General features: G+C 41.8%; 3 protein-coding genes and 1 long non-coding RNA gene across 5 annotated transcripts in view; 3 read left to right on the plus strand and 1 right to left on the minus strand.

Annotated features, from left to right (window-relative positions):
* Positions 1-6063: 6063 nt before the first annotated feature.
* LOC144044161 (C2 calcium-dependent domain-containing protein 4C-like) lies at positions 6064-11342 on the plus strand. 2 transcript variants are annotated; one of them, XM_077558395.1, is made up of 3 exons: positions 6064-6233; positions 7953-8693; positions 10319-11342. In XM_077558395.1, exons 2-3 carry the CDS (start codon positions 7959-7961, stop codon positions 10868-10870), a joined length of 1287 nt encoding a protein of 428 aa, XP_077414521.1. In that variant the 5' UTR covers positions 6064-6233; positions 7953-7958; the 3' UTR covers positions 10871-11342. The 2 variants fall into 2 exon arrangements, with proteins under 2 accessions (XP_077414521.1, XP_077414520.1); XM_077558394.1 differs by having other exon boundaries at positions 6064-6229.
* Positions 8904-14129, minus strand: LOC144044162 (uncharacterized). The gene is made up of 4 exons (XR_013291198.1): positions 13701-14129; positions 13510-13616; positions 10619-10658; positions 8904-10510 (listed from the first exon to the last, which is right to left on the minus strand). It is a non-coding gene; the product is annotated as an uncharacterized LOC144044162 (long non-coding RNA).
* Positions 14130-14149: 20 nt separating this feature from the next.
* fem1a (fem-1 homolog a) lies at positions 14150-17159 on the plus strand. Its single transcript, XM_077558392.1, has one exon. The coding sequence runs from the start codon at positions 14349-14351 to the stop codon at positions 16200-16202; it is 1854 nt and encodes a 617-aa protein (XP_077414518.1). The 5' UTR covers positions 14150-14348; the 3' UTR covers positions 16203-17159.
* A 2973-nt stretch (positions 17160-20132) lies between these two features.
* The window catches only part of LOC144044846 (receptor-type tyrosine-protein phosphatase S-like), a 125714-nt gene continuing 124843 nt past the window's right edge, over positions 20133-21003 (plus strand). Inside the window, exon 1 of the mRNA XM_077559505.1 lies at positions 20133-20455. The gene's annotated coding sequence lies outside the window, so the exon portion shown is untranslated. The remainder of the gene's footprint in view (positions 20456-21003) is intronic.

Raw genomic sequence — 21003 nt, forward strand, 5'->3', positions numbered from 1 at the left:
GCTCCATAAAACATTTTATGTTCCGTGTGATCAGCCAGCAGCAAAGGACAATTATGTAAGGCATTTCAATTTAATCCTATTTCAATTTGATCATCTGCCCCTCCAAAGGTGTTTGCTCACCCAGCCCCGCTATACACATTTGTCACTTTACTGCATTTGTATGTGAAATGAATCATTTTCATTTCATTCATCTACAATTGCTAAATTCATGCGTTGAAGTGCTTTTTTAATGAATGTACAGTTTATCTATGTATACATTTTGAAAGCTTAACATTCACATGCATTCCCCAAATGTTATTGTCTTGACATGTTCAGATTTAGACGACTGTTCAGATAAATAGATGGCGAGCCCACCGAATGATTCATCCTAGTATCTAATGAGGCTTCACTAATCCCTAATGGACTTTGTTCTATTTTCAGACGGAAAAACGGATGGGTGAATGGTTTCATTTACATACATCTACCTTCACTTCTTTACTTTGCACAAGCAATTTTCAGATATGTTTGTCTTCAAGGTTCCAATTTAAATTTTAACATTTATTTACGAAATTATTGTATTCTTTACGGAAGCGTATTGCATTCACTTGAAAAAAAAAAGTCCTGTTTTTCTAACTAATTTCTTGGGGGAGCTTTGTTTTTTTGAGTATTTTTTTCTGTTTTAGTGAATATTTTTCCCCTATTTTTTAAGTATTTTTTCCCCTGTTTTATAAAATAATTATTTTTCTGTTTTTCTGAATATATTTTTTCTGTTTTTCTGAATATTTTTTTTAAAAGGGTTTTTCCTCAGAGATTAGAGAACAAACCGCAATACAGTATACACATTCATTCCTTTATTGAGAGCCAGTAATAAAACATAACCATCTTATTGCATCTGGAGGTATGCGGGAAAGTGTCCGCTTCCGCTATTAGCAAGTCTGCAACAAGTCTCTTGAAGTTCAGAGGTAAAAAAAATAAAATGACTCCAAAAAACAGAACACCAGCTGTTTTTCTGAAATTTTTTTTTTCCTGTTTTTTAAAATATTTTTTTCCCCTGTTTTTTTTTAATATTTCCCCCGCCTGTTTTTCTGAGTAATTTTTCCTCCTGTTTTTTTGGAGAGAAAAAATTTCAACCTGTTTTTCGGAATATTTTTTGACAGAAAAAAAAAAATCAGTAAAACTGAAAAAAATATTCAGAAAAACTGAAAATGAAAAAAAAAATACTCAAAAAACAAAGCTCCCCCCAAAAATTAATCAGAAAAACAGGAGGGTTTTTTTTTTCAAGTGAATGCAATACGCTTCCGTATATTCTGAATGTGCATTATGAATGTAAATTATAGTACTGTACTGTAAAGCTTTTAAACATATCAGGCTAACATTTAAAGGTCCAATTAGTATACATTGTTGTCTCTCATGTGATTAAGAAAATACAAAATAAAAAAGCAGCAGCCTTTGTCCTCTTGTTTTAGTGGTAGCATCTGCCGCTAACCCTTCCAAATTGATCATAATATGATGATAAAGCAATCAAGTTACATTACGATTTGTTGTGCACTAATTTCATTGAAATTGAATTCCTTCATTCTTTTGGGCAAAACAATATGTGAAGCAACCTCATTCTATGCTGTGTTTTTATTCTTTAAACGCAACAAAACACTGACTGATCCAATTGACACCTACGAGATTGCTGCTCATCCACCTCCATGTTTAACACCTGGCAAAAGGCTGAGTGCGTTGGACATGTTTTTGGCTTTCATCAAACACAAACTTAGCAAGACAGAAACAAAGATACAAAATCACTTGCTGTATTATACTTCACACATTTTGTAGACAACAGATTTGAAATCCACAGCCTCTAACTACAAAAGGTTTTGCATTGAAGAATTGGTTTCGATGACAATTTTGAGTTTACATAGAAACTCAATGCCGTTCAGAAGACTGTTAATAGTTTTATTCAAGCTGAATTTATCAATGAAACCTGCTTGTTTTGATGAACAACCTTTATGGCACATTTAGTGTGCTATCATGGCGAATACGGGATCCACTCTTTGCTGGTAATTCAGAGAATACAAATGACTGTTTATTATTATTCAGACAATTTTATCGTTTTCATGGGAACCTCAACATGGCTGAAAACTCTCCAGTTTTTGCGGGTCTGAATTTTAAGGGTCACAAACACAAATCCACAAAAATCACACATTAGAACCCTCTAGAAATTTTGGAAAAACATTCATTGATCAACACGATATTTAGTGGACAGTCTATCATAGCAGGACACACTCAAATGTGAATTCCAGCAATGCTACTTTAAAAAACTCTTACTTTGGAATATGCCCAAATGCAAATGCTTTTTTTCTATGAAGCTTCAATTGTGTAATATCCGAAGATGGTTGACCTGTTTTCTTGTGAAATATTTATTTATATAATTTTTTTTGCACTTATCTTTAAAGTGAACAGAGATATTGTCAGAAAACTATATAATAAATGTTCATAAATGTAACTACACTCTAAAAAGAGGACTGTTGAACCAATTGAAGATTACAAATTGAATTGTTGACCAACTTAATAAAACCGCTTCAATTGGTAAGCAACACATGATTGAATTAAGTTAATCTAAAGTGAATATCCATCCATCCATCCAGCCATCTTCTACCGCTTATCCGGGGTCGGGTCGCGGGGGCAGCAGCTTTAGCAGGGAAGCCCAGACTTCCCTCTCCCCAGCCACTTCAGCCAGCTCCTCCGACGGGATCCCAAGGCGGAACGTAGTCTCTCCAGCGTGTCCTCGGTCGTCCCCGGGGCCTACCGCCGGTGGGACATGCCCGGAACACCTCCCCAGGGAAGCGTCCAGGAGGCTTCCGAACCAGATGCCCGAGCCACCCCAACTGGTTCCTCTCAACGCGGAGGAGTAGCGCAAAGTGAATATATTATTATTATTTATTTATTTATTTTTTCACTTTTTTTAAAGTGAATATATTGAATGTAATTAATTATGAGTTCTTAATATATTCACTTTGGATTAATTTTGGAATAACCTAATTAATTAATTAAAAAATTAATTAACAATTATGGTGCATTGCGACCTTTTTTGGTTCCTATACTGAGGCAGGTGAACGGTTTCCGTGGGAGCTGCTGCTCGCTAAAGTCTGCTACAAACACGGCATTTTTATCCAAACGATGTATATTTGTCACTCACAAAACATCTCTTACACGCGGACACTTGACGGAGCGGGTCGCATAACGACCAGCCAAGTTTATCGGCGGTAGTTTAAGTTCATTTGGCTAGGTGTTGTTAATGTCAGTAAAAATTAATTTAATTAAAAAAAAGTTATTTAATACGACAACTGATTTAAAATACCATAATATTTTACTAACCTAAAAGTACTTAGTATCGGTATCGATATCGGCGATATTGGCACCGGTATCTACTTGGTATCGATCGATACCAAAATCTCAAGTATCGCACAGCTCTAATTCACGGATTTACATATAGTATGTAAATACATATAGTATGTAAATCCTGCGCTCATCACTTCACCATGCGCACGCTTAATCCAGTTACCATATAGATCTGTGTTTGACGAGAGAAGCGCGCATACGTCATTCAAGTCGGCCGCTGTAAACCGGATGCTATCGGCTAGCCCGATGCTAGCAGACCCTAACGCGTGTGTACAACCATAACTCTTGAGTTAAAAAAGTGAAATAAAAACGCTACCATGCTGTCCTGGCTCAAAGCTTCAAAATGACCACGGACTCTGGGGTGGATTCGCAGGCTGATACAGCACGGATGTAAAAATAATAATAAAAAACCTGTGCTACTCATGCTTGAGCGAGAAAGTTGAAGCTGGCGGTGGCCATCTTGCGTTGCCACTGTTCACTTTATTTTCTTCCTCTCCAGCGAAAATACCACCAAGTGTTTTTTTCCACTTAAAACACGCAGTATAAATAAAGATAAATAAAGTAATTGATAGTATTAGGCTTGCATTAATGGCTACACGTCATTATGTAACTGCTGACTGCATTTTTCATGTTGAAATATTTCTCAAAGAAGAGAAAAAATAATCAAGATGATGCTGATCAGGTACCACTTGCCATTTAGTGACTCAAATGATGATAGATAAGAAAAATTAAAAAATGACATTGGTTATATAACGCTCATGTTTTATGTTTTCATATAAGGCGAATTACATTAGACAGGGAGTAGTGGGACAAAATGAAGGAGCAGTGCCGGATGGTGCAGGAGTAACAGATAAGAGTATAGGAGAGAAAGCAGCAGGGAAACTCAGGCAATCAGGCTGGGACCCTAAATGTGTTGAGAATTTTTTTTCAACATTATTCGGGTACAGCATTAAAATGTGGGTTGTAGTAAATTAAGAGAAACAATTTCATTGTATTTTTAGGTCTAGACTGATTTAAGAAATAGTCTGCAGAGCAATCACCTTGCTGCATGTATGATGCTGAGCGTCAACGGGCCGCCTATTGGACAGTTGGCATACAACAGAAGAAGAAAAAGTCATTGCTCTGAGGCAGGGTGCAAGCTGTGCCATTGATTAGGCCATGTACAGAAATTGTTTTTGTTTTATTTTCCATGTATATATTTATTTTATTCACTTTCTTTATTTTTATATTCAGCGGAGCACTGAATACATATTTTTGTGAAGGTAAAATGTGCAGCCATGTGCTACACCCTGTTGGTTGCCAGCCAATCGCAGGGTTCACAGAAACAAACAGCCATCCACACCTAGGGACAAATTTAGAGCGTTCAAGTAACCTGCCATGTATGTCTTTGGAATGTGGGAGGAGACCGGAGCACCCGGAGAAAACCCACGCAGGTACAGGGAGAACATGCAAACTCCACCCCGGAAGGCCGAAGCCCGGACTCGATCTCACAGTCTCAGCACTGGGAGGCGGACATGCTAACCAGTCAACCACTGTGCCGCCATCGTTGTAAAATCAATCCTTGCGTTCTGCAGCTGAATGCATAAATGAATGTTAGCTGTAATGTTGCCTGTTTATCGGAGAAATGCGATGTAAAGACAATGCAGACTGCCCTCGCGCTAAAATATTACTTACCAAAACTCACCAACAGGGTCCGCTATTTGCTTCTTCTATAGAGTTACCCACCGCCTAAACCCGACAATCTTTACAGTATTTAACTGTAATCCACATATATACATGCCAAAACATAAATGCTGTAAAATGTACAGTATTTTACTGCTTATTATACAGCAAAATTACTTTCTTACTGTACTTTGTTTTTTTCCCATAATGCACTTTGTTTCAACCATAATGCGTTGCAGCATACAGTTAAATACTGTTAAAAAAAAGATGTTAAGTTGCTGTATTTTTCACTGTAGATTTTTACAGAAATGTGTTACAGTTCGATTAACTTAATTCAACTGTGTGTTACCAATTGAAGCAATTTTATTGGTCAACAATTCAATTTGAACTCTTAAATTGGTTCAACAATTATCTTTTTAGATTGTTTATGTTCCGATTGTATAAATAAGAGTCACCAAAAAAAAAAAAAGATTATGCCCAAATGACTCTTCAACTCTTGGGCAACACTAAATTGTGATGATTCATCACAAAAACACAGACGCGAGGGCCTATAGCTCATCGTTTTATATTCATATTTATGCTCATATCATTGGTGGAAGCAGTAGTAGGAGGAGCGTACATTTTCTAATGCCCTCTCATGTGGGAAAGGAGAGCTACAGACGTTTATTGAATGCCAGGAAAAGAGTAAAACACAATGAGCACACACACACACACACACACACACTCATTATCAGCATGCCATTGGAAATTCCAATTAGGGACTCTGCATCTTTGCACTATAGCCTATTTGCATTCCAGTATAAGGGCAGTGCCGGCAGTGCCTGCCTCACAACAACAAAGGAATACAGCTTGAATGAAAGCCAATTGAAATCACAGCGACGTTCGCTTTATAAGTGATCCCGTGAGATTCCTTGCAGGTGATTAGGAATTGGATTCCTTGCGGCCGCCCCCCACCCTCCCTCCATCCCTCCCCCCCATCTAGCCGCTCGCGCGTGTAGTGAATAGTTTGCCGGTCAATATCTTGGGAAGCTTTCACAACGTGCCGATTGGCTCCTGGTTGAGCGCAGCTCATCTTATAAATCGAGCTCCTCATCTCGCTGCTTTTTCCTGCACACTTGAAGCAGCACACAACCTCGGATCGGCTCGCACACATCACTTTGAAAGTGCTCTGAAGAAGCCGGAGTTCGGCAGAGAACAAGTAGGTCCGTTGGGTGAAACCGACATTTTCCAAGGAATGTTAATAATGTTTTAGAAATCAATTTGGATGCTGTTGTGATCACGTACATTTTTTTTTAAAAAAAGTTCTGTTTTCAAATGCTTGGTAGTGTGGTGGAATGTGCATTTGCTTGGTCATTCAAACATATCAAATCATGCTTTTTAAGCAATTTATTGTTGTTGAACTATTATTCGCTTGTAGTTTCTATTTTCATTTCGTGTGTGTGTGTGTGTGTGTTTTGGGAATGTATTTATATTGCAGACTTGTTGAATATTCATATACAGGGCAATTGAAAAGTAACTCTTTTAAAACACTTACCAATCGCTCATATAAAAGTTTTTGTCATTTTTTGTGTTTTTGTAATGTATGATGCGTAATGTGGGGATGACTTTAGACAAGATGCCGGGTATATTCATCACAATAACATGCATGCCAAAATGCACCTACCTTTACAAAAAGAAATCTGGACAGTTATCAGCAGTGAGAATGTTGAAGATTTGATTTTCATGTGACTTTTTTTTTTAATGAAAGGTTGGTAAAACAAAAACAAAAAAAGAGTAAGTCTTTGTTAGCCAAATACTGTGGAAGTTCAGGAGTTCCTGGTGGTTGACTGGTAGCAAATTCTTGTGCATGTATCAAATTTTAACTCATTCACTGCCATTGACGACTATAGACGTAAACAATTCATGTGAACTATTTCTATTAGTCTAACAATTTTTCATTTCATTTCATTTTTTTATGAAAACCTTTATATTTTTTATTGTACATTAATAACAGCTATAAAATTCTAATGCGATTAATTCAGATTAAATGCCCCTTATTTTTAATATATATTTTTTAAATTAGGCTTGTCAGGCGATTACATTTTTTAAATTGTAATTAATTACATGACTTCACTAGTTAACTAACGATTAATCTCAAATTTTAAAATCTGTTCTAAATTTACAATTAAAAAAAAAATCTAGGTTTTCATATTCTTGTTGGCAAAAGTGGATTTTTTTTTTAATTAATAGAAATAGTTAAAATACATTTTTGATGTCTATAGCCGTCAATGGCAGTGACTACTTGTTTTTGTCATCATGTCCTGTTCTCATGAGCACTGTTCCTTGTGTCCACCAATCAGCTCCCTCAGACAAATTGTGTCTTGTTCAGGTGTGCCTTGTTGTCACGTCACTTTGTTTGTATTTAGTTCAGTCATGTTTTCGCCATAGTCTTTGATGTTGAATGTTTTGATTCTCCCGTTGTCACCTTGTTAAATGATTTTTGGACTTTTTTGGGGGGGAGGATTGTGCTTGGGTCCTCCACTTTTTGCCACCAGCTCCACCACAAACCTGCCGATCTGACACAAACCAAATACGTTATGCTTCCTGTGAGTACATCAGCCATGCATTCAATTAGACCAGCCCTGATTTCACCCCGAGTAAGTCAATTTGTGCGTAAAGTTGTGTGAGAATTTTTTCCAGTAGTCTTATTTTTTGTGACATTTATATTTGGTGGTGTGCCGTGAGATTTTTCTTATGTAAAATGGGTGCCTTGGCTCAATAAAGGTTACACAAAAAAATATAGATTTAAAATTGGGGGTTAATTTTTAATCACCCTGTAGATAAGCTATATGAGTTCTGTTGACTATCTCAGATACTACTTTCATAAAAATAAAAAAGAAGATTTATTTGTTAATGCAGAACTGGTTGTTTGGCACTCCTAGGTGGACATGTGGCTACTGGAGAAGCTACGCAACAAAATGGAGAGCAGTGGAACTCAATCTCAGCCCCCACAGACCACTGAGGCCATTCCTGTGGCCGTATACGCTAATGTGCTCACCCCCGAAAAAATTCCAGATTTTTTCATCCCCCCCAAACTCATCTGCTGCCCACCGGAGGAGACAGCAAGCCCCAAGCCTCAGCACCACTCCGCCTTACGACCCTCCACCTCCGATCACGTCATCTGCGTCCAGAGCCCCAGAGCTCGCAGCAGCAAAAACCCCTGCAGCCCTCGCCTCTTTTCCCGTTTGGGAGGTGATACGCGCAGTCTCCAAAAGTCAGCAAACCGTCACATCATCCAAATTGAGAGTGCAGACGAACCAGCCGCCGTGACTTTGGACGCCAATACCAACGCAGACCCTCAGTCACAGACCGCGATGTCACTGCCTTACGTCCCCAAAGCCCAAACCTCCTATGGCTTTTCCACCCTGGTGGAGTCTCCTCATACCCGACGCAAAGAGAGCTTGTTCCACAGCGACCCCAACAGCCCTCTGACCTCCCCAAACTCCCAGAGGCGATCCCCGGGGGGAACACATCTAGCCCCGACCAACACCAATCCCTATCGCTACTTCAGTGGCGGAGAGAGTGACACCTGCTCCTCAGCGGAGTCGTCGCCTTTTAACTCTCCTCTGCTGTCCCGCTCGGCCTCGCTCCTGCGCTCCATCACACAGGAGACACAAAATAAGGCAAGAGTTGATTTTTATTTTTCAGAAATGAAGGTGGTTTGAATATGTAGTCAGAAATAGTATAAGTAATACAGTTGTACCTTGAGTTGGATTTGTTTCGTGACTAAGATATTAGCACAACTTAATCATATTTCAAATGATACTTTTCCATAGCCACAAATTTATGTTCCAGAACTGTTGAAGGATCAAGGCTGCAAAATAGGGGTGGATATTTTCCAGCATTTCCATGATCAGTTAAGAAGAAGATGAATGAGTTCATCGATTAATGGCTCCCTTTCATAAGGAGATGGAAAAATCTTTCTCAAAATTTTATGTAACTCCTGCTCTCAATGGTAGTGTTGTATTGCAGGAAATAATACTGGAGTCATGAACAAAAGAGTAGTGATGTCATTTATATTGTTGTTGTTCTTCAGACCACAAAATAGTGATGATTTAGAAATGATTTTAGTCCATGTTATGTGAAATTAAATGTCTTCTAAATTTGACACACCACATGGAGCTTAGTAGGACTATATTTCCCATGATTCTTAGGCACAGAAGCAGGAAGTATAGTTCTAGTTCCGGTACGACAAAAACATGGCCGCTAGTGGATGAGAATACGGGACTTGCGTAAAAGGGAGACAAAACGATGAGGCTGGCGAAATCTGCTGGGACTTCTGACACAAAGGCCCAAAATTGGACTGTTGATTTGGGACATCTGGTCACCCTAGTGTAGGCATAGCTAGCTAGCTAACTGCATGTCGTAATAGTAGAAATGGGCCAATTTGTCACTCTGCCAATTAAGCGCTGATGTGAACGAAGGCGCTCATGTTTTAATATAATGCGAATTGGAGAGCTCCACATAGTTCTTAGGCCCCGTCCACATGAAAGCCAGTTTCAATGTATCCTCACAAGTTTCTTACCGTTTAAGCCGTTCGTCCACATGACGGCGCGGTTTTGGAGCTTAAAACCGATCACTTTTGAAACCGGGCTCCAGAGTGGAGAGATTTTCAAAACGCACCCCGTAAGCGTCCGTCTGGACACCATACGCAGGATACTCCTCCAGTGATGACGTAGTGGTCGCAGCTCGATGACGGCGTATTGTCGTAGTTTGATGACGTAGGCGCCAATTCTCGCGTGACTGCGCACGAACCGTCAGTCTGTCAACAACAATGGCGGATAGCCGAGTCGTAGTCGTTTTGCGCAGCCTCCTTAGCTTGCTTATGCTTTTGCAGCAACATATTTTGCTTCTTTATTCCCACATTCAACAAGCGGTGTTGTACTTGAATCAGCCGCCATCGTCACATCTTCTGTGTTCGTCTTTTTCATGTTGTTTTGATACATGCAAAGCCATGTTTCTTCTGTAGAAAGTTAGGAAAAAAAAAGTGTTTGTCTTCTTCGCTGATTCTTCTTCTACGGTTTCTGTTAACTACCCTGTGGCTGCGCTACAGCGCCACTCCAGACTTGGCATATACATTACAGCTGTTAAACATCATCAGCGTCTTGAAATGCTTCTGTGTGTACGAGATTTGTTTGAGGAACAAAGCCGGCTTTGCTTCCGTCTGGACGGGGCCTGAGTCATATTTACATGCAGGTTTCTTTCTGTGTATTACCAGTTGACGCTTGTGTTTCTCGTCTGTTTCTAGGTGTCTCGTGCCAAGCGCTCACTGGCCCGGCACAGCTCTCTCTCCACGGATGATTGCAGCTCTGCCGACAACAGCCCCAACATGCAGCGCCGGCGTATGCGTTGCGCTACTTCTCCCGCCCTCCGCAAATGCAAGAGTAGCAGCTCGAGGGCCTTGGCATCTGACACCCTGCAGCGCGAGCACACCATTAACCTGCACAAGGGCGGAACACTCAGACTTAGCACGCACTACGACCCGGAGGCAGCGAGGTTGAGAGTTCGCGTGCTAATGGCGGAGGCCATTTATGGCAAGCACACAGACCTTAAGAGCATCAACTGCTGCGTGGCGCTCTACCTGAAACCTGGCAAGAAACAGAAACAGAGAAGCACCATTATAAAGAATAGCAGGAATCCAGTTTTCAACGAGGACTTTTTTTTTGACTCACTGCCTAAGGGGCAAGTCAAAAGTCTGGCCATGAAGATAAAGGTTGTGAATAAGGGAACCAGCCTGAAGAGAGACATGCTTCTCGGAGAACGGAAAGTGCTGCTTAGTGAGCTGCTCACAGGCCTGTAGGGAATCCCTGTCAAAACTTTGGTGGAAAACAAGCAGCCCTTCATCTTCAGAGCCCTTCATTTTCTGCTTTCATTCCACTTCGCAGATCTGATCAATACTGGACAGATGAAAGGAATCCTGGAGGAGATGTATCTTGCACACTAAAAGCCAAACCAAAAACCATTAACTAGGAAGCTGCAGTTTCACTACAGTTTACAATTGAAAAAGTGCAACCTTGTTTGTGTATTTCATCCCGAGTTGCACAATGTATCACCATTGATGAGTTGTATGGTCTAGTTTACATGGGATCTGTATTCCTGCAACGATGCCAAATGGTAATGTATAAACTGTGCTATCCCAAATGAATAATGCCCTTTTGTTTTTGACACACTTCGTATTTGGTAATGTATTGGCTACTGAATGTAACACCCCTCAGGCTGCTGTATAAGTGACTTGCTGTCGAAATAATAAATACATTTCTTTATGTTCCAAAGATTTTTTTTTAAATATTTGCTGTTGTTTTTAACTCTTTTACTGCCAAAAACGTTAAATGACGTTTAGTAAAAACCTACGGAGGGCCGCCAAGGACGTTAAAAGACGTTCTCCAATTTTTTTTTTTTTTGGGGGGAAACGGGTAGAGGAAAGCCTTGGCCAGCTGTGGTGAAAGTTTCAAGCAGATCTAGTTAGCCTAATGACTATTTTTGGCCCCTAGATGGCAGCAATGACTCTCTTTTGACAAGATTGGGTAGGCGTCAGTAGAAGACGTGAGGCGGGGCTAGAGGGGACAATGGCTGGGGATGGGAAGCGAAAATGGCGACCGGTTGCAAGCAGCTCACGCTTGAGCATTTTTTTCAAAGACGAAAAGCATCGACCAGTGCTAAAGAGCACATTGATGACAACGATGATCATCATCGATGATGATGATGGTGACTCCGAGGTTGGAAGCGTTGACGCGGCAGTAGAAGACGTGAGGCGGAGCTAGATGGCTGAGGAAGCGAACAATGGCGATCCGTTGCAAGCAATTCATCGACCAATGCTAAAGAGCACAGTGATGACGACGATGATGATGATGATGGTGGCTCCGAGGTTGACGCCGAAGTTGGAAGCGTTGACGCAGCGGCTATGACCACGTCATAAAGCCTCACCGGCTAGCGATGCTAACACCGGAAAACGCGGAGCACAACCGAGCACTTCTGCACAGGCGGACGTTCAATCGGACGATGAAGAGTCCAATGCATATTCATCGGAGGAGTGGGTACAGTCTGCTACTTGCTATTCCCCGGAAAAAAAGGCCGTCAAGAAAGTGTAACGTCTGCACGCGAAAGGGGCAATCGCAGTGAAACGAATCTGTTGTGCAAATCATGCTCCGTCTCCTTGCACGCAGGGGAGTGTTACAAAAAGAAATACTGTATTTGAAACATCCACATAATTGTAAATAGTATCACAGTTGCACACATTTGTAAATAGTTTGCGAAATTGTTTTGTCAAATTGTTACACTGTTGAATGGAAATAAACGTATTTTGCTATGAAAAAACACTTTTTCATTGTTGGTGGTAGTGTTTTACAGAAGTAAAGCACTATTTAGGTGTTTGTGGCATCATTCATGGACAAAAAGACAAAAAGAATTCACTAGAGTGCATGAAATAATATCGTTTCACAAAAAGCTTGTTTTCTCCGTTTTTTGTTTCAAAACAGAGCATTTTGGTGAAACTAACCATTTTATATTGTTGATTACTGAAGAACGGAATAAGGTAGGAACAACTGATGAAAGATGAGAGTTCAATCTTTCATTTGGTAGTATGTGTGTTTCCATAGTCCAAACACAACATTTACTGTGGACCTTAAAAGATCAGTCAAAATGCTTAAATCGGCTGGCACTGGCGGCATCCCTTTTCTGAAAACGTCTGGCAGTCAAAGAGTTAATTGCAACTATGTTTAAGTGGGTTATAAATTATTATTTTTAATTATTTCATGCCCTCAAAAGGTTTTGTTCTTGCCCCCCCCCCTTTTTTTTTTACTGACAAGTCTACAGAAGGGGTCCTGTGGGTCAAGAGGAAATTGGAAGACATTTGAGAGGCTTAATGTCACGTATGTGCACAAAATATTGTCTCTGTGAATAGGAAGTCCCTGTTTAATATGAGGAAAGAACGATCTGATTGAAATGTGCCTCGCAGTGTAAAGGGCAACAGGAAGTAAAATCATGTCTTGATTACTTTTAAGAAACACAGGGCAATCACCATTCTTCTCAAGATAGGTGAGTTACAGTATATTGAGGTTAGGAATTTTTAGATTTTAATAGCCTCCAGTGGAATACAAAAAGTAATGATTTCCAAAGTGTGGTACGCAGGCTCCCTCAACCGGTACCCAAATGGGTCACTCCAGTTCTGTTGTATTTGACTTTTAAATTCAATGTATTTGCATTTCATCTTTACGAATTGTTTGTTTTAAGGTGTGTTTTTTTTTTCAAATCTAGCATTTATGTGCTATATGTTTCACTGACTCATTTGAGTACCGATAGTAGTAGTAGTATAGTAGTATATTTATTTTTTGATACACTTAGTCCTACAACGTTACTGAATACTAAACTAAAAAAATATAACTAAATAACTAAAAAAAAGAACCACTGTTACAGTAAAGGGAAATACACAACAAAACTCACCATGAAAAAGGTATCCTAGCACTCTCTGCTGGTCAAAGTATATAATGACACGTTTCAGTCACTAAACTGGATCTTCTGCGACGAGATTGTTGAACATGATTATGATACTGAAAGTAGAAGAAAAATACATTAACTGCAGATATCGAACGATTGTGAAAACATTATCAGAATAACTAAACGTTCAACTCAACTTTAATAAGCACTTTAAAAACAATCACAGCTGGAAAAGTGTTGTACGCTAATAAAATTATAAATAAGAAGAAGATGAAAACAATTTAAACATAAAACAAAACAATAAAACTAGTTGAAATCCATTATAACGACAAAACACTGAAACAGGTGTGGGTCTAATGCCGATTTGAAAGACGAAGATTAAAATTGCATGTACGTTTCCAAAAATGTAACGCCAATGTATGCCGAAGGGAGTGTTGGGTTTGTAAGAGTGGTAACGCGGAAAATAGTGATAGGCCGAAACTACCGAAGGAATTGAGTGTAGCTTGTTTGTTCGGTAAGAATACCAAACGAACCCATCAGCTGTAGGCCATTTAAAACCACTGCATTGTGGGAGTGTAGTTTATTATGCTGAGAAAAGGTGTCTGCACATTTATGGTTAGCACTAAATCACCCATAATGCACCACGGCCACCGTAGACACAGCACTGTCAAGCATCACAAACGCCATCTTGCCAGCGCCCTCAAAATGGAAGAAAGATGAGAGCTCGAAGCAGAGCCCGGACCAAAATTGGTTGTTCGTGCTTTTAAAAGCCAAACTCACCTTTTTGGTGGTAAGCGAGTGGTTATGGGGTTCATGTCCTGCGAGGCAACACGGAGCCTTTAACAATGGATATAACGACGGCGGTGTTCAACGCGGCCAGAGATGGTAAGCTGAAACTTATCCAGAAGTTGCTGAGCAACAAAACTCCCGAAGAGCTCGAAGCTTTAGCCGAAGAGAAAACACAGGGAGGCACCCCTCTCTTGATAGCGTCGCGATATGGACATTTAGATGTGGTAGACTACCTCCTTGAACATTGCAAAGCAAATGTCGAACTCGGCGGCTCGGTGAACTTTGACGGCGAGACTATCGAAGGAGCTCCGCCGTTATGGGCGGCTTCGGCTGCCGGTCACCTCCCGGTTGTCAAGACTCTGTTAAAACACGGTGCCTCGGTGAACAATGCAACGCTAACTAATTCCACTCCGCTACGAGCTGCCTGCTTCGATGGCCACTTGGAAATCGTCCGCTACCTGGTGGAGCACAGAGCTGACATGGAGGTGGCCAACAGACACGGCCACACCTGCCTCATGATCTCCTGCTACAAGGGCCACAAGGAGATCGCCAAGTTCCTCCTGGACCGTGGTGCTGACGTCAACCGCAAAAGTGTCAAAGGAAACACGGCCCTTCATGACTGTGCCGAATCTGGCAGCCTTGACATCATGAAGATGTTGTTAAAGTGCAGCGCTCGCATGGAAAGAGATGGTTATGGGATGACCCCGCTTCTCGCCGCAAGTGTTACAGGTCACACCAACATTGTGGAGTACCTCGCCCACCAGCCCCGCACTTCCAGGGAGGAACGCATAGATGCACTTGAGCTGCTCGGAGCCACTTTTGTGGACAAAAAGCGGGATCTATTGGGAGCGATGAAATACTGGAGGCGAGCCATGGAGTTGAGGCAGCCAGGGGAGAAAGCAGGGAGCCTGAGCAAGCCCCCGCCCGGGCCCCCCGTGCCTGCCTATGGCTGTGCGAAGGAGGTGAACAGCGCAGAGGAGCTGGAGGCTCTGATCACTGACCCCGATGAGATGAGGATGCAGGCTTTGTTAGTTCGCGAGCGCATCCTGGGACCATCCCACCCGGACACCTCCTATTACATCCGCTACAGGGGAGCTGTCTACGCAGACTCGGGTAATTTTGAAAGATGCATCAGCTTGTGGAAATACGCTTTGGATATGCAGCAGAGCAACCTGGACCCGCTCAGCCCCATGACGGCCTCTAGTTTCTTGTCCTTCGCCGAGCTCTTCTCCTTTGTCCTCCAAGACCGCGCGAAAGGCACCCTGTCAACACGCATCACCTTCCACGATCTGATGACCGTGTTGGGGAAAAGCGTGCGGGAGGTGGAGCGAGCCGTGGCACAGAAGGACAATCCGCCAGAGGCCCCGCAGTTCACAAAGGCGCTCGCCATCATCCTCCATCTCATCTTTCTGCTGGAGAAGCTGGAGTGCAACCCCGAGCAGGAGCACCGGAAGAAGCACACGGTCTACCGCCTGCTGAAGCTGAACCCCCGTGGCCGTTGCGGCTTCACGCCGCTGCACATGGCCGTGGATAAGGAAACCACGTCGGTGGGCCGATACCCCGTGGGCCGCTTCCCCTCCCTGGCGGTGGCGTCGCTGCTGCTGGAGTGCGGCGCCGACGTGGACGCACGGGACTGCGAGAACAACACGCCGCTGCACGTGGCCGCCTGCAACGGCTGCCCGGAGATCATGGCGCTTCTCATGAAGGCTGGGGCGCACTTTGACGCCACCAACGCGCAGAGGAAGGCGGCCTACGAGCTGTTGGATGAGCACAATATGGGCGACCCGACTCTCTACCCGCTCAACTACATCACCCTTCAGTGCCTGGCGGCTCGCGCAGTGGAAAAGCACAGACTTCCTTACAGGGGACTCATCTCGGAGGAGATGGAAGCTTTTATTGAGCTGCACTGACCTCCATTATTGTCTCCTGATGACACTATTTTGCTTGCTTTACTCCTCCTTTGTACCACCAGATGTTCAGTCCAGCATTTACAATGAAATCTGACAAAAAGTGGCATGATGTTACTGTGTAAATGGGTGAATTTAGTGAAAGACCCACACCCTGTCCAATAAAAAGCTTGATGTTGAGATGATGGTTTTTGCCATATTCTGAATGGATGATTCCGCAAAGCCAACCAGCACACTTGCTTGTACGTATTTATTGTTTCTGGTTGGTTGCTGTTTGCAAGGATGTTAAACTCGCTGTGCCAAATTTGCCAATTGTGGGGGGTTGTGTGAAGCCACAAACATTGTGATTAGGACAAAATAATAATTTCCTTTGGTACATGGAATTCCTCAGGTCATTTTGGGAGACAAAGAAAAAAAATCTAAAAACGGGTGTGTCTGGCAGTATTTGAAGCAAAGAATCACTGTGAACTGATCGGACTACTGGATGACTTCTAATTTGCTTCTCACAGGTGAAAAATAGAACTACTTTATAGACTTTTTTTTTTATTCCGAAGATTTCCTAGAAATGCCTTAACATCCAAACTTATCGCTTTTCAATTCATTTACCTTGCATGCGGCAGCATCCACGACACTTGTGACACAAACAGATTTTCCTGGTACTCTTTTGTGTCCAACCGTCTAAAATCCAATTTAACCTCAGACGCAATTCTCACAAATTGAATCCATTCGCTTTGTGGCCACTCTTGCATCTCAGTCTTATTTTTAATAGTCTCTTGTTTCTTTTGTGTTTTCTTGAATGTTTGCTCTGTGTCCAGGCTGGAAGCACCACCGCCTCAAATGCAGATTCAAATAATGGACATACATTCAGGTGCAGACTGTTGCTGCCTTCCACTTTCTGGCTGGTATGAACATGACGTGTGTGTCAGAACGCCTGAATAAAATTCAGTATGGCAGCAGGAACTCTGTGCTGTAATCGTATCTCTTATTTATTATTTATAATTCATCTATGCAGCTGTTTCTTACACTTGTGCATAAGACAATGAGCTCTTTTTAAATGGCTTAAAATTGTTGCGCTGGCCGCTTAGCCTCATCCATAAAATTATGCACGTTTGAACATTAGAAAGTCATTTTCAGTGCATTATAGTGTTATTTGTAGCAGTCTCTTCACTAAAACGCGAGCTTTGGCGGACTCGGTTAAACTGCAGCTTACTGATATAAAGAATAACAGAAACCCGATCGTTGCGAGTCGTGCGCTCATAGTATAAATAGTGTCGTGATCGTCACTGCTGCGGGGCAGCTTTAGAGACGGGGTGCTCGCCCTTCTAATTTTAGGGCTGTTTTTGCCCAGCATCTGCTCTGAAATTGGGGACCGTGTGTCACACGTCCCACTCAGGCAGGTCACCGGGTGACTGGCACCCATGGCGCTCGGTCAACAGAGATGCCCTTTATTGTGGGTGAAATGACAAACATTGTGAGCTCATTTGTCCCAAAAATGAAGACGGGCATGTTAATTGTAGAATATTACAGGGCAAGTCGACCCCCAAATTTTATTTTACAATATGTTAAGCCCCACTAGTCTAAACACAGTATTCTGATTAATATTGCAGCTGTTTTTTTAAACAATCTCAGGGGGCAGCCATTTTGTCATTTGTTGTCGACTGAAAATGACATCGCAGTTGAACAGGTAATAACCAAGTGAAAAAATGGCCGCCCCGTGAGACTGATAACAGAAGGATTTTTGCTGTCTAACTTGTTTTTTTTTTCTCTCATGAATGCAATATTGATCAGAATACCATGTTTAGACTAGTGGGGCTGAACATATTATTGTAAAGAAAATGTTTGTGTTGACTTTTCCTGTAATATTGCAAATAAAAATTTGGGGTTGACTTCCCTTAGCATAATGGTTTGCAGTAACAATTTTTGCTCTGACCAACTAACGAGAGGATGGAAAAATGCTGATGTCATCACTGGTGTCATCATTTTAAATTTGATTAGTTGAAGAAACAGTCCCTTTGTTAACATAGGTTAAGTTAGGTAGGCCAACGCTAGTGACTGGGCAAATTAGATTGATTTGGCAGCACATAGAGGCAGAAATCTGACTAGACAAAACAAATCATTCATCCACATACTATAGACCAGAGGTCCCCAACCCTGGTCCTCAGGGACCGGTATCCAGCCTGTTTTCCATGCCTCCCACAGCCAACACAGGTGGAGATCGTTATCAGCCTTCTCCAGAGATTGCTGATTAGCTGAAGATATGAATCACCTGTGTTGGCTGCGGGAGGCATGGAAAACAGGCTGGATACCGGTCCCTGAGGACCAGGGTTGGGGACCTCTGCTATAGACTACTACTACTACATACAGGAAGCATTGCAACCAAATGAAGAGTAGACTAATGAATAAATAATACAATTTCATGGAACCAATAGTAGAATTTTGGTTGTAAATAGAGGTCAGCGCTTTTGATCGTGCTTAGGTTAGCCACCACTGTTGGTTTTCAGGTGTATGTCACCACCGGTTAGTCTCCATTCTCTGGTAAAAGTTGTGACTTTCTGGTTGCTTTCATCATGACATTTAAACGTTGTGATGACTACAACATTCCTGTCTCATCAACTACACCACCTCCAAATTACTAACATTGGACACATTTATTTTGTCAATGAACTGAATAGGCCTTTTGTTGTCTTCTGTTGTAAAGCGTTGTAACAGCAAGTCGCCGCTAGATGGCGCGGTGAACAAAGCAAAAGTGTTGAGACCGTAGGCCACCATGTCCTTGTTCTAAACAATAGACTGGCCGTGTATCAGCAGAAATGAGTACTGTAATATACAGCCATTCTTTGAAATTATAAGTAAATTTTTTAAAAAGTTCATGACATATAACCATTATAATGGTTGGATAAGCAGAAATGTAAGTTTATGGGTATCCAAGGAATAAAGCCTGTAAATGTCACATACATGTTCCATAATAAATTAATTGGCTTTATACTGACTAGAATTGGTTTTACACTATACTTTTATGTTCGACCTGTACCTCATAAACTACCTTCTTCATGCAAACGTTGTAATAAATTAAATATCTATAATAATTCCCCTCAGTTAGTCAACCCCTATTGTAAATTGTCTTTATTTGCCAAAAATCTAGCTGGTAATGAGCCGACAAGAGAATCATTTGAATCTATTTAATAATTGCACTTTTCAATGGCTGGCCGTCATTTTTTATTGCAACTGCATTTTCAAATCTTGTGAGGTTTGTCTTAGTCGTCAAACAACAAAATTATGTTTTTTTTTTTTCTTTTCTCTCTTTTTTTTGGCATATGTGTATATGCTACTGGGCAGTAAGCTGTCTGTTTAAACATAAAGCAATGTAATCATTTTATTATTTTTCTTATATATATATATATATATATATATATATATATATATATATATATATATATATATAAATATATATATATATGTTATCCACTCAGTATCTTGCAAACGAGGTCCAATACGATACGATCTTTTTGAAACGCTTTCTTTGTAATGTGCAGCTCTGCAACATGCAGGCATATTCATTTTATAAGGCAGAATTAGATCCCATTATAGATTATTGTACCACTGTGGACATATGTGTTCTGCTATGTTGGGGTGGATAGGAAAAAAAAAACATAACATTGATAATTAGACATTATATTGTGCATTTGTTAATGTTTTTTTTTTTTTAATTTTTTTTCAGTCTCTGGATAACCAAAAAACAATCCTTAGCCCAACCCGGTAGGCTATTCAACCAGTCAGCGGTCCAGTTTGATGGGGTGGCTATCTGGAAATGGGGGTAATATGATGGGGTGGGGGGGGGGGGATACGGTTGCTATAGGAGACCTGTCCTGCATCACGTCATACGTCGGGGGGAGGGTGGTGGGGGAAGAGCTCCGGCGTGTGCATGAAAGAGAGGAAGGAGAGAGCTGGGAGGGGGAGGAAGAGAGAAAAGGAGGAGGACATTCAGGCAGAAGACAGCGCGGCTCTCAATGACATCAACCAGCTTCAGCACCTGAAGCCGACCGACCGACCACCTCTGCCCCCCTGAAAGGCGTCGAGGAGCCGCAGGACGGCGGCCGCGCGTGACATGCATCCCCCTCAGTAAGGCAGAGCCTCCTTTTTGAGTGGAGCCGGGCTGCCACTGGATTACACCACAACCGAGGAAGCCTCTTCCAGTTGTAAATCCACCCATGCATCGCGCAGACGGCGCAGAAGGAGACGGTGCACTTCCTACCAAGGTAATCCACGCAGCACCCCACCCGGACGCTTTGTTTATTTATTTGTCATTCCTTGAGACTTGTGTTCAGGCTGGTTGGCAACAAACAGCACGATGGAGCGGGCGCCTTGCACCCCCCCCCCCCCCTCACCGCCCCCCTCACATCTCTGCTTATTGTTGGCTGGGCTGCATGAGAGACCCATGCACACAGGAGCGTCCTTTGTTTATCAATCTCTAATGTCAAGTGCTTGCAAGACATTTAGCAGTAATGACTATTCCAACACCAGGTTTATAATGCAGAATTAGCTATGGGAAATGTAGATGTGTGTGTATGTGCGTGTGTGTGTGGCACCAGGTGGCAAAGTGGAAGGACTTATTTAAGCAGACTGTTTTCTAGACAATAGACTAGCTGCTGCATCTGCTGCTGTCAGGCTGTGCATAAAATAAAGACCACCTGAATGTATATTATTAGTATACATGTGTATGTCTATAATTACACACAGTTAGGTTTTCTACTAACACGCGCACACTCAGGCTCCTGAGCGTCGTTTAATTATACATTGATTTACT

Source organism: Vanacampus margaritifer, chromosome 2 (genome assembly GCF_051991255.1).
Source record: "Vanacampus margaritifer isolate UIUO_Vmar chromosome 2, RoL_Vmar_1.0, whole genome shotgun sequence".
Classification (NCBI taxonomy): domain Eukaryota; kingdom Metazoa; phylum Chordata; class Actinopteri; order Syngnathiformes; family Syngnathidae; genus Vanacampus; species Vanacampus margaritifer.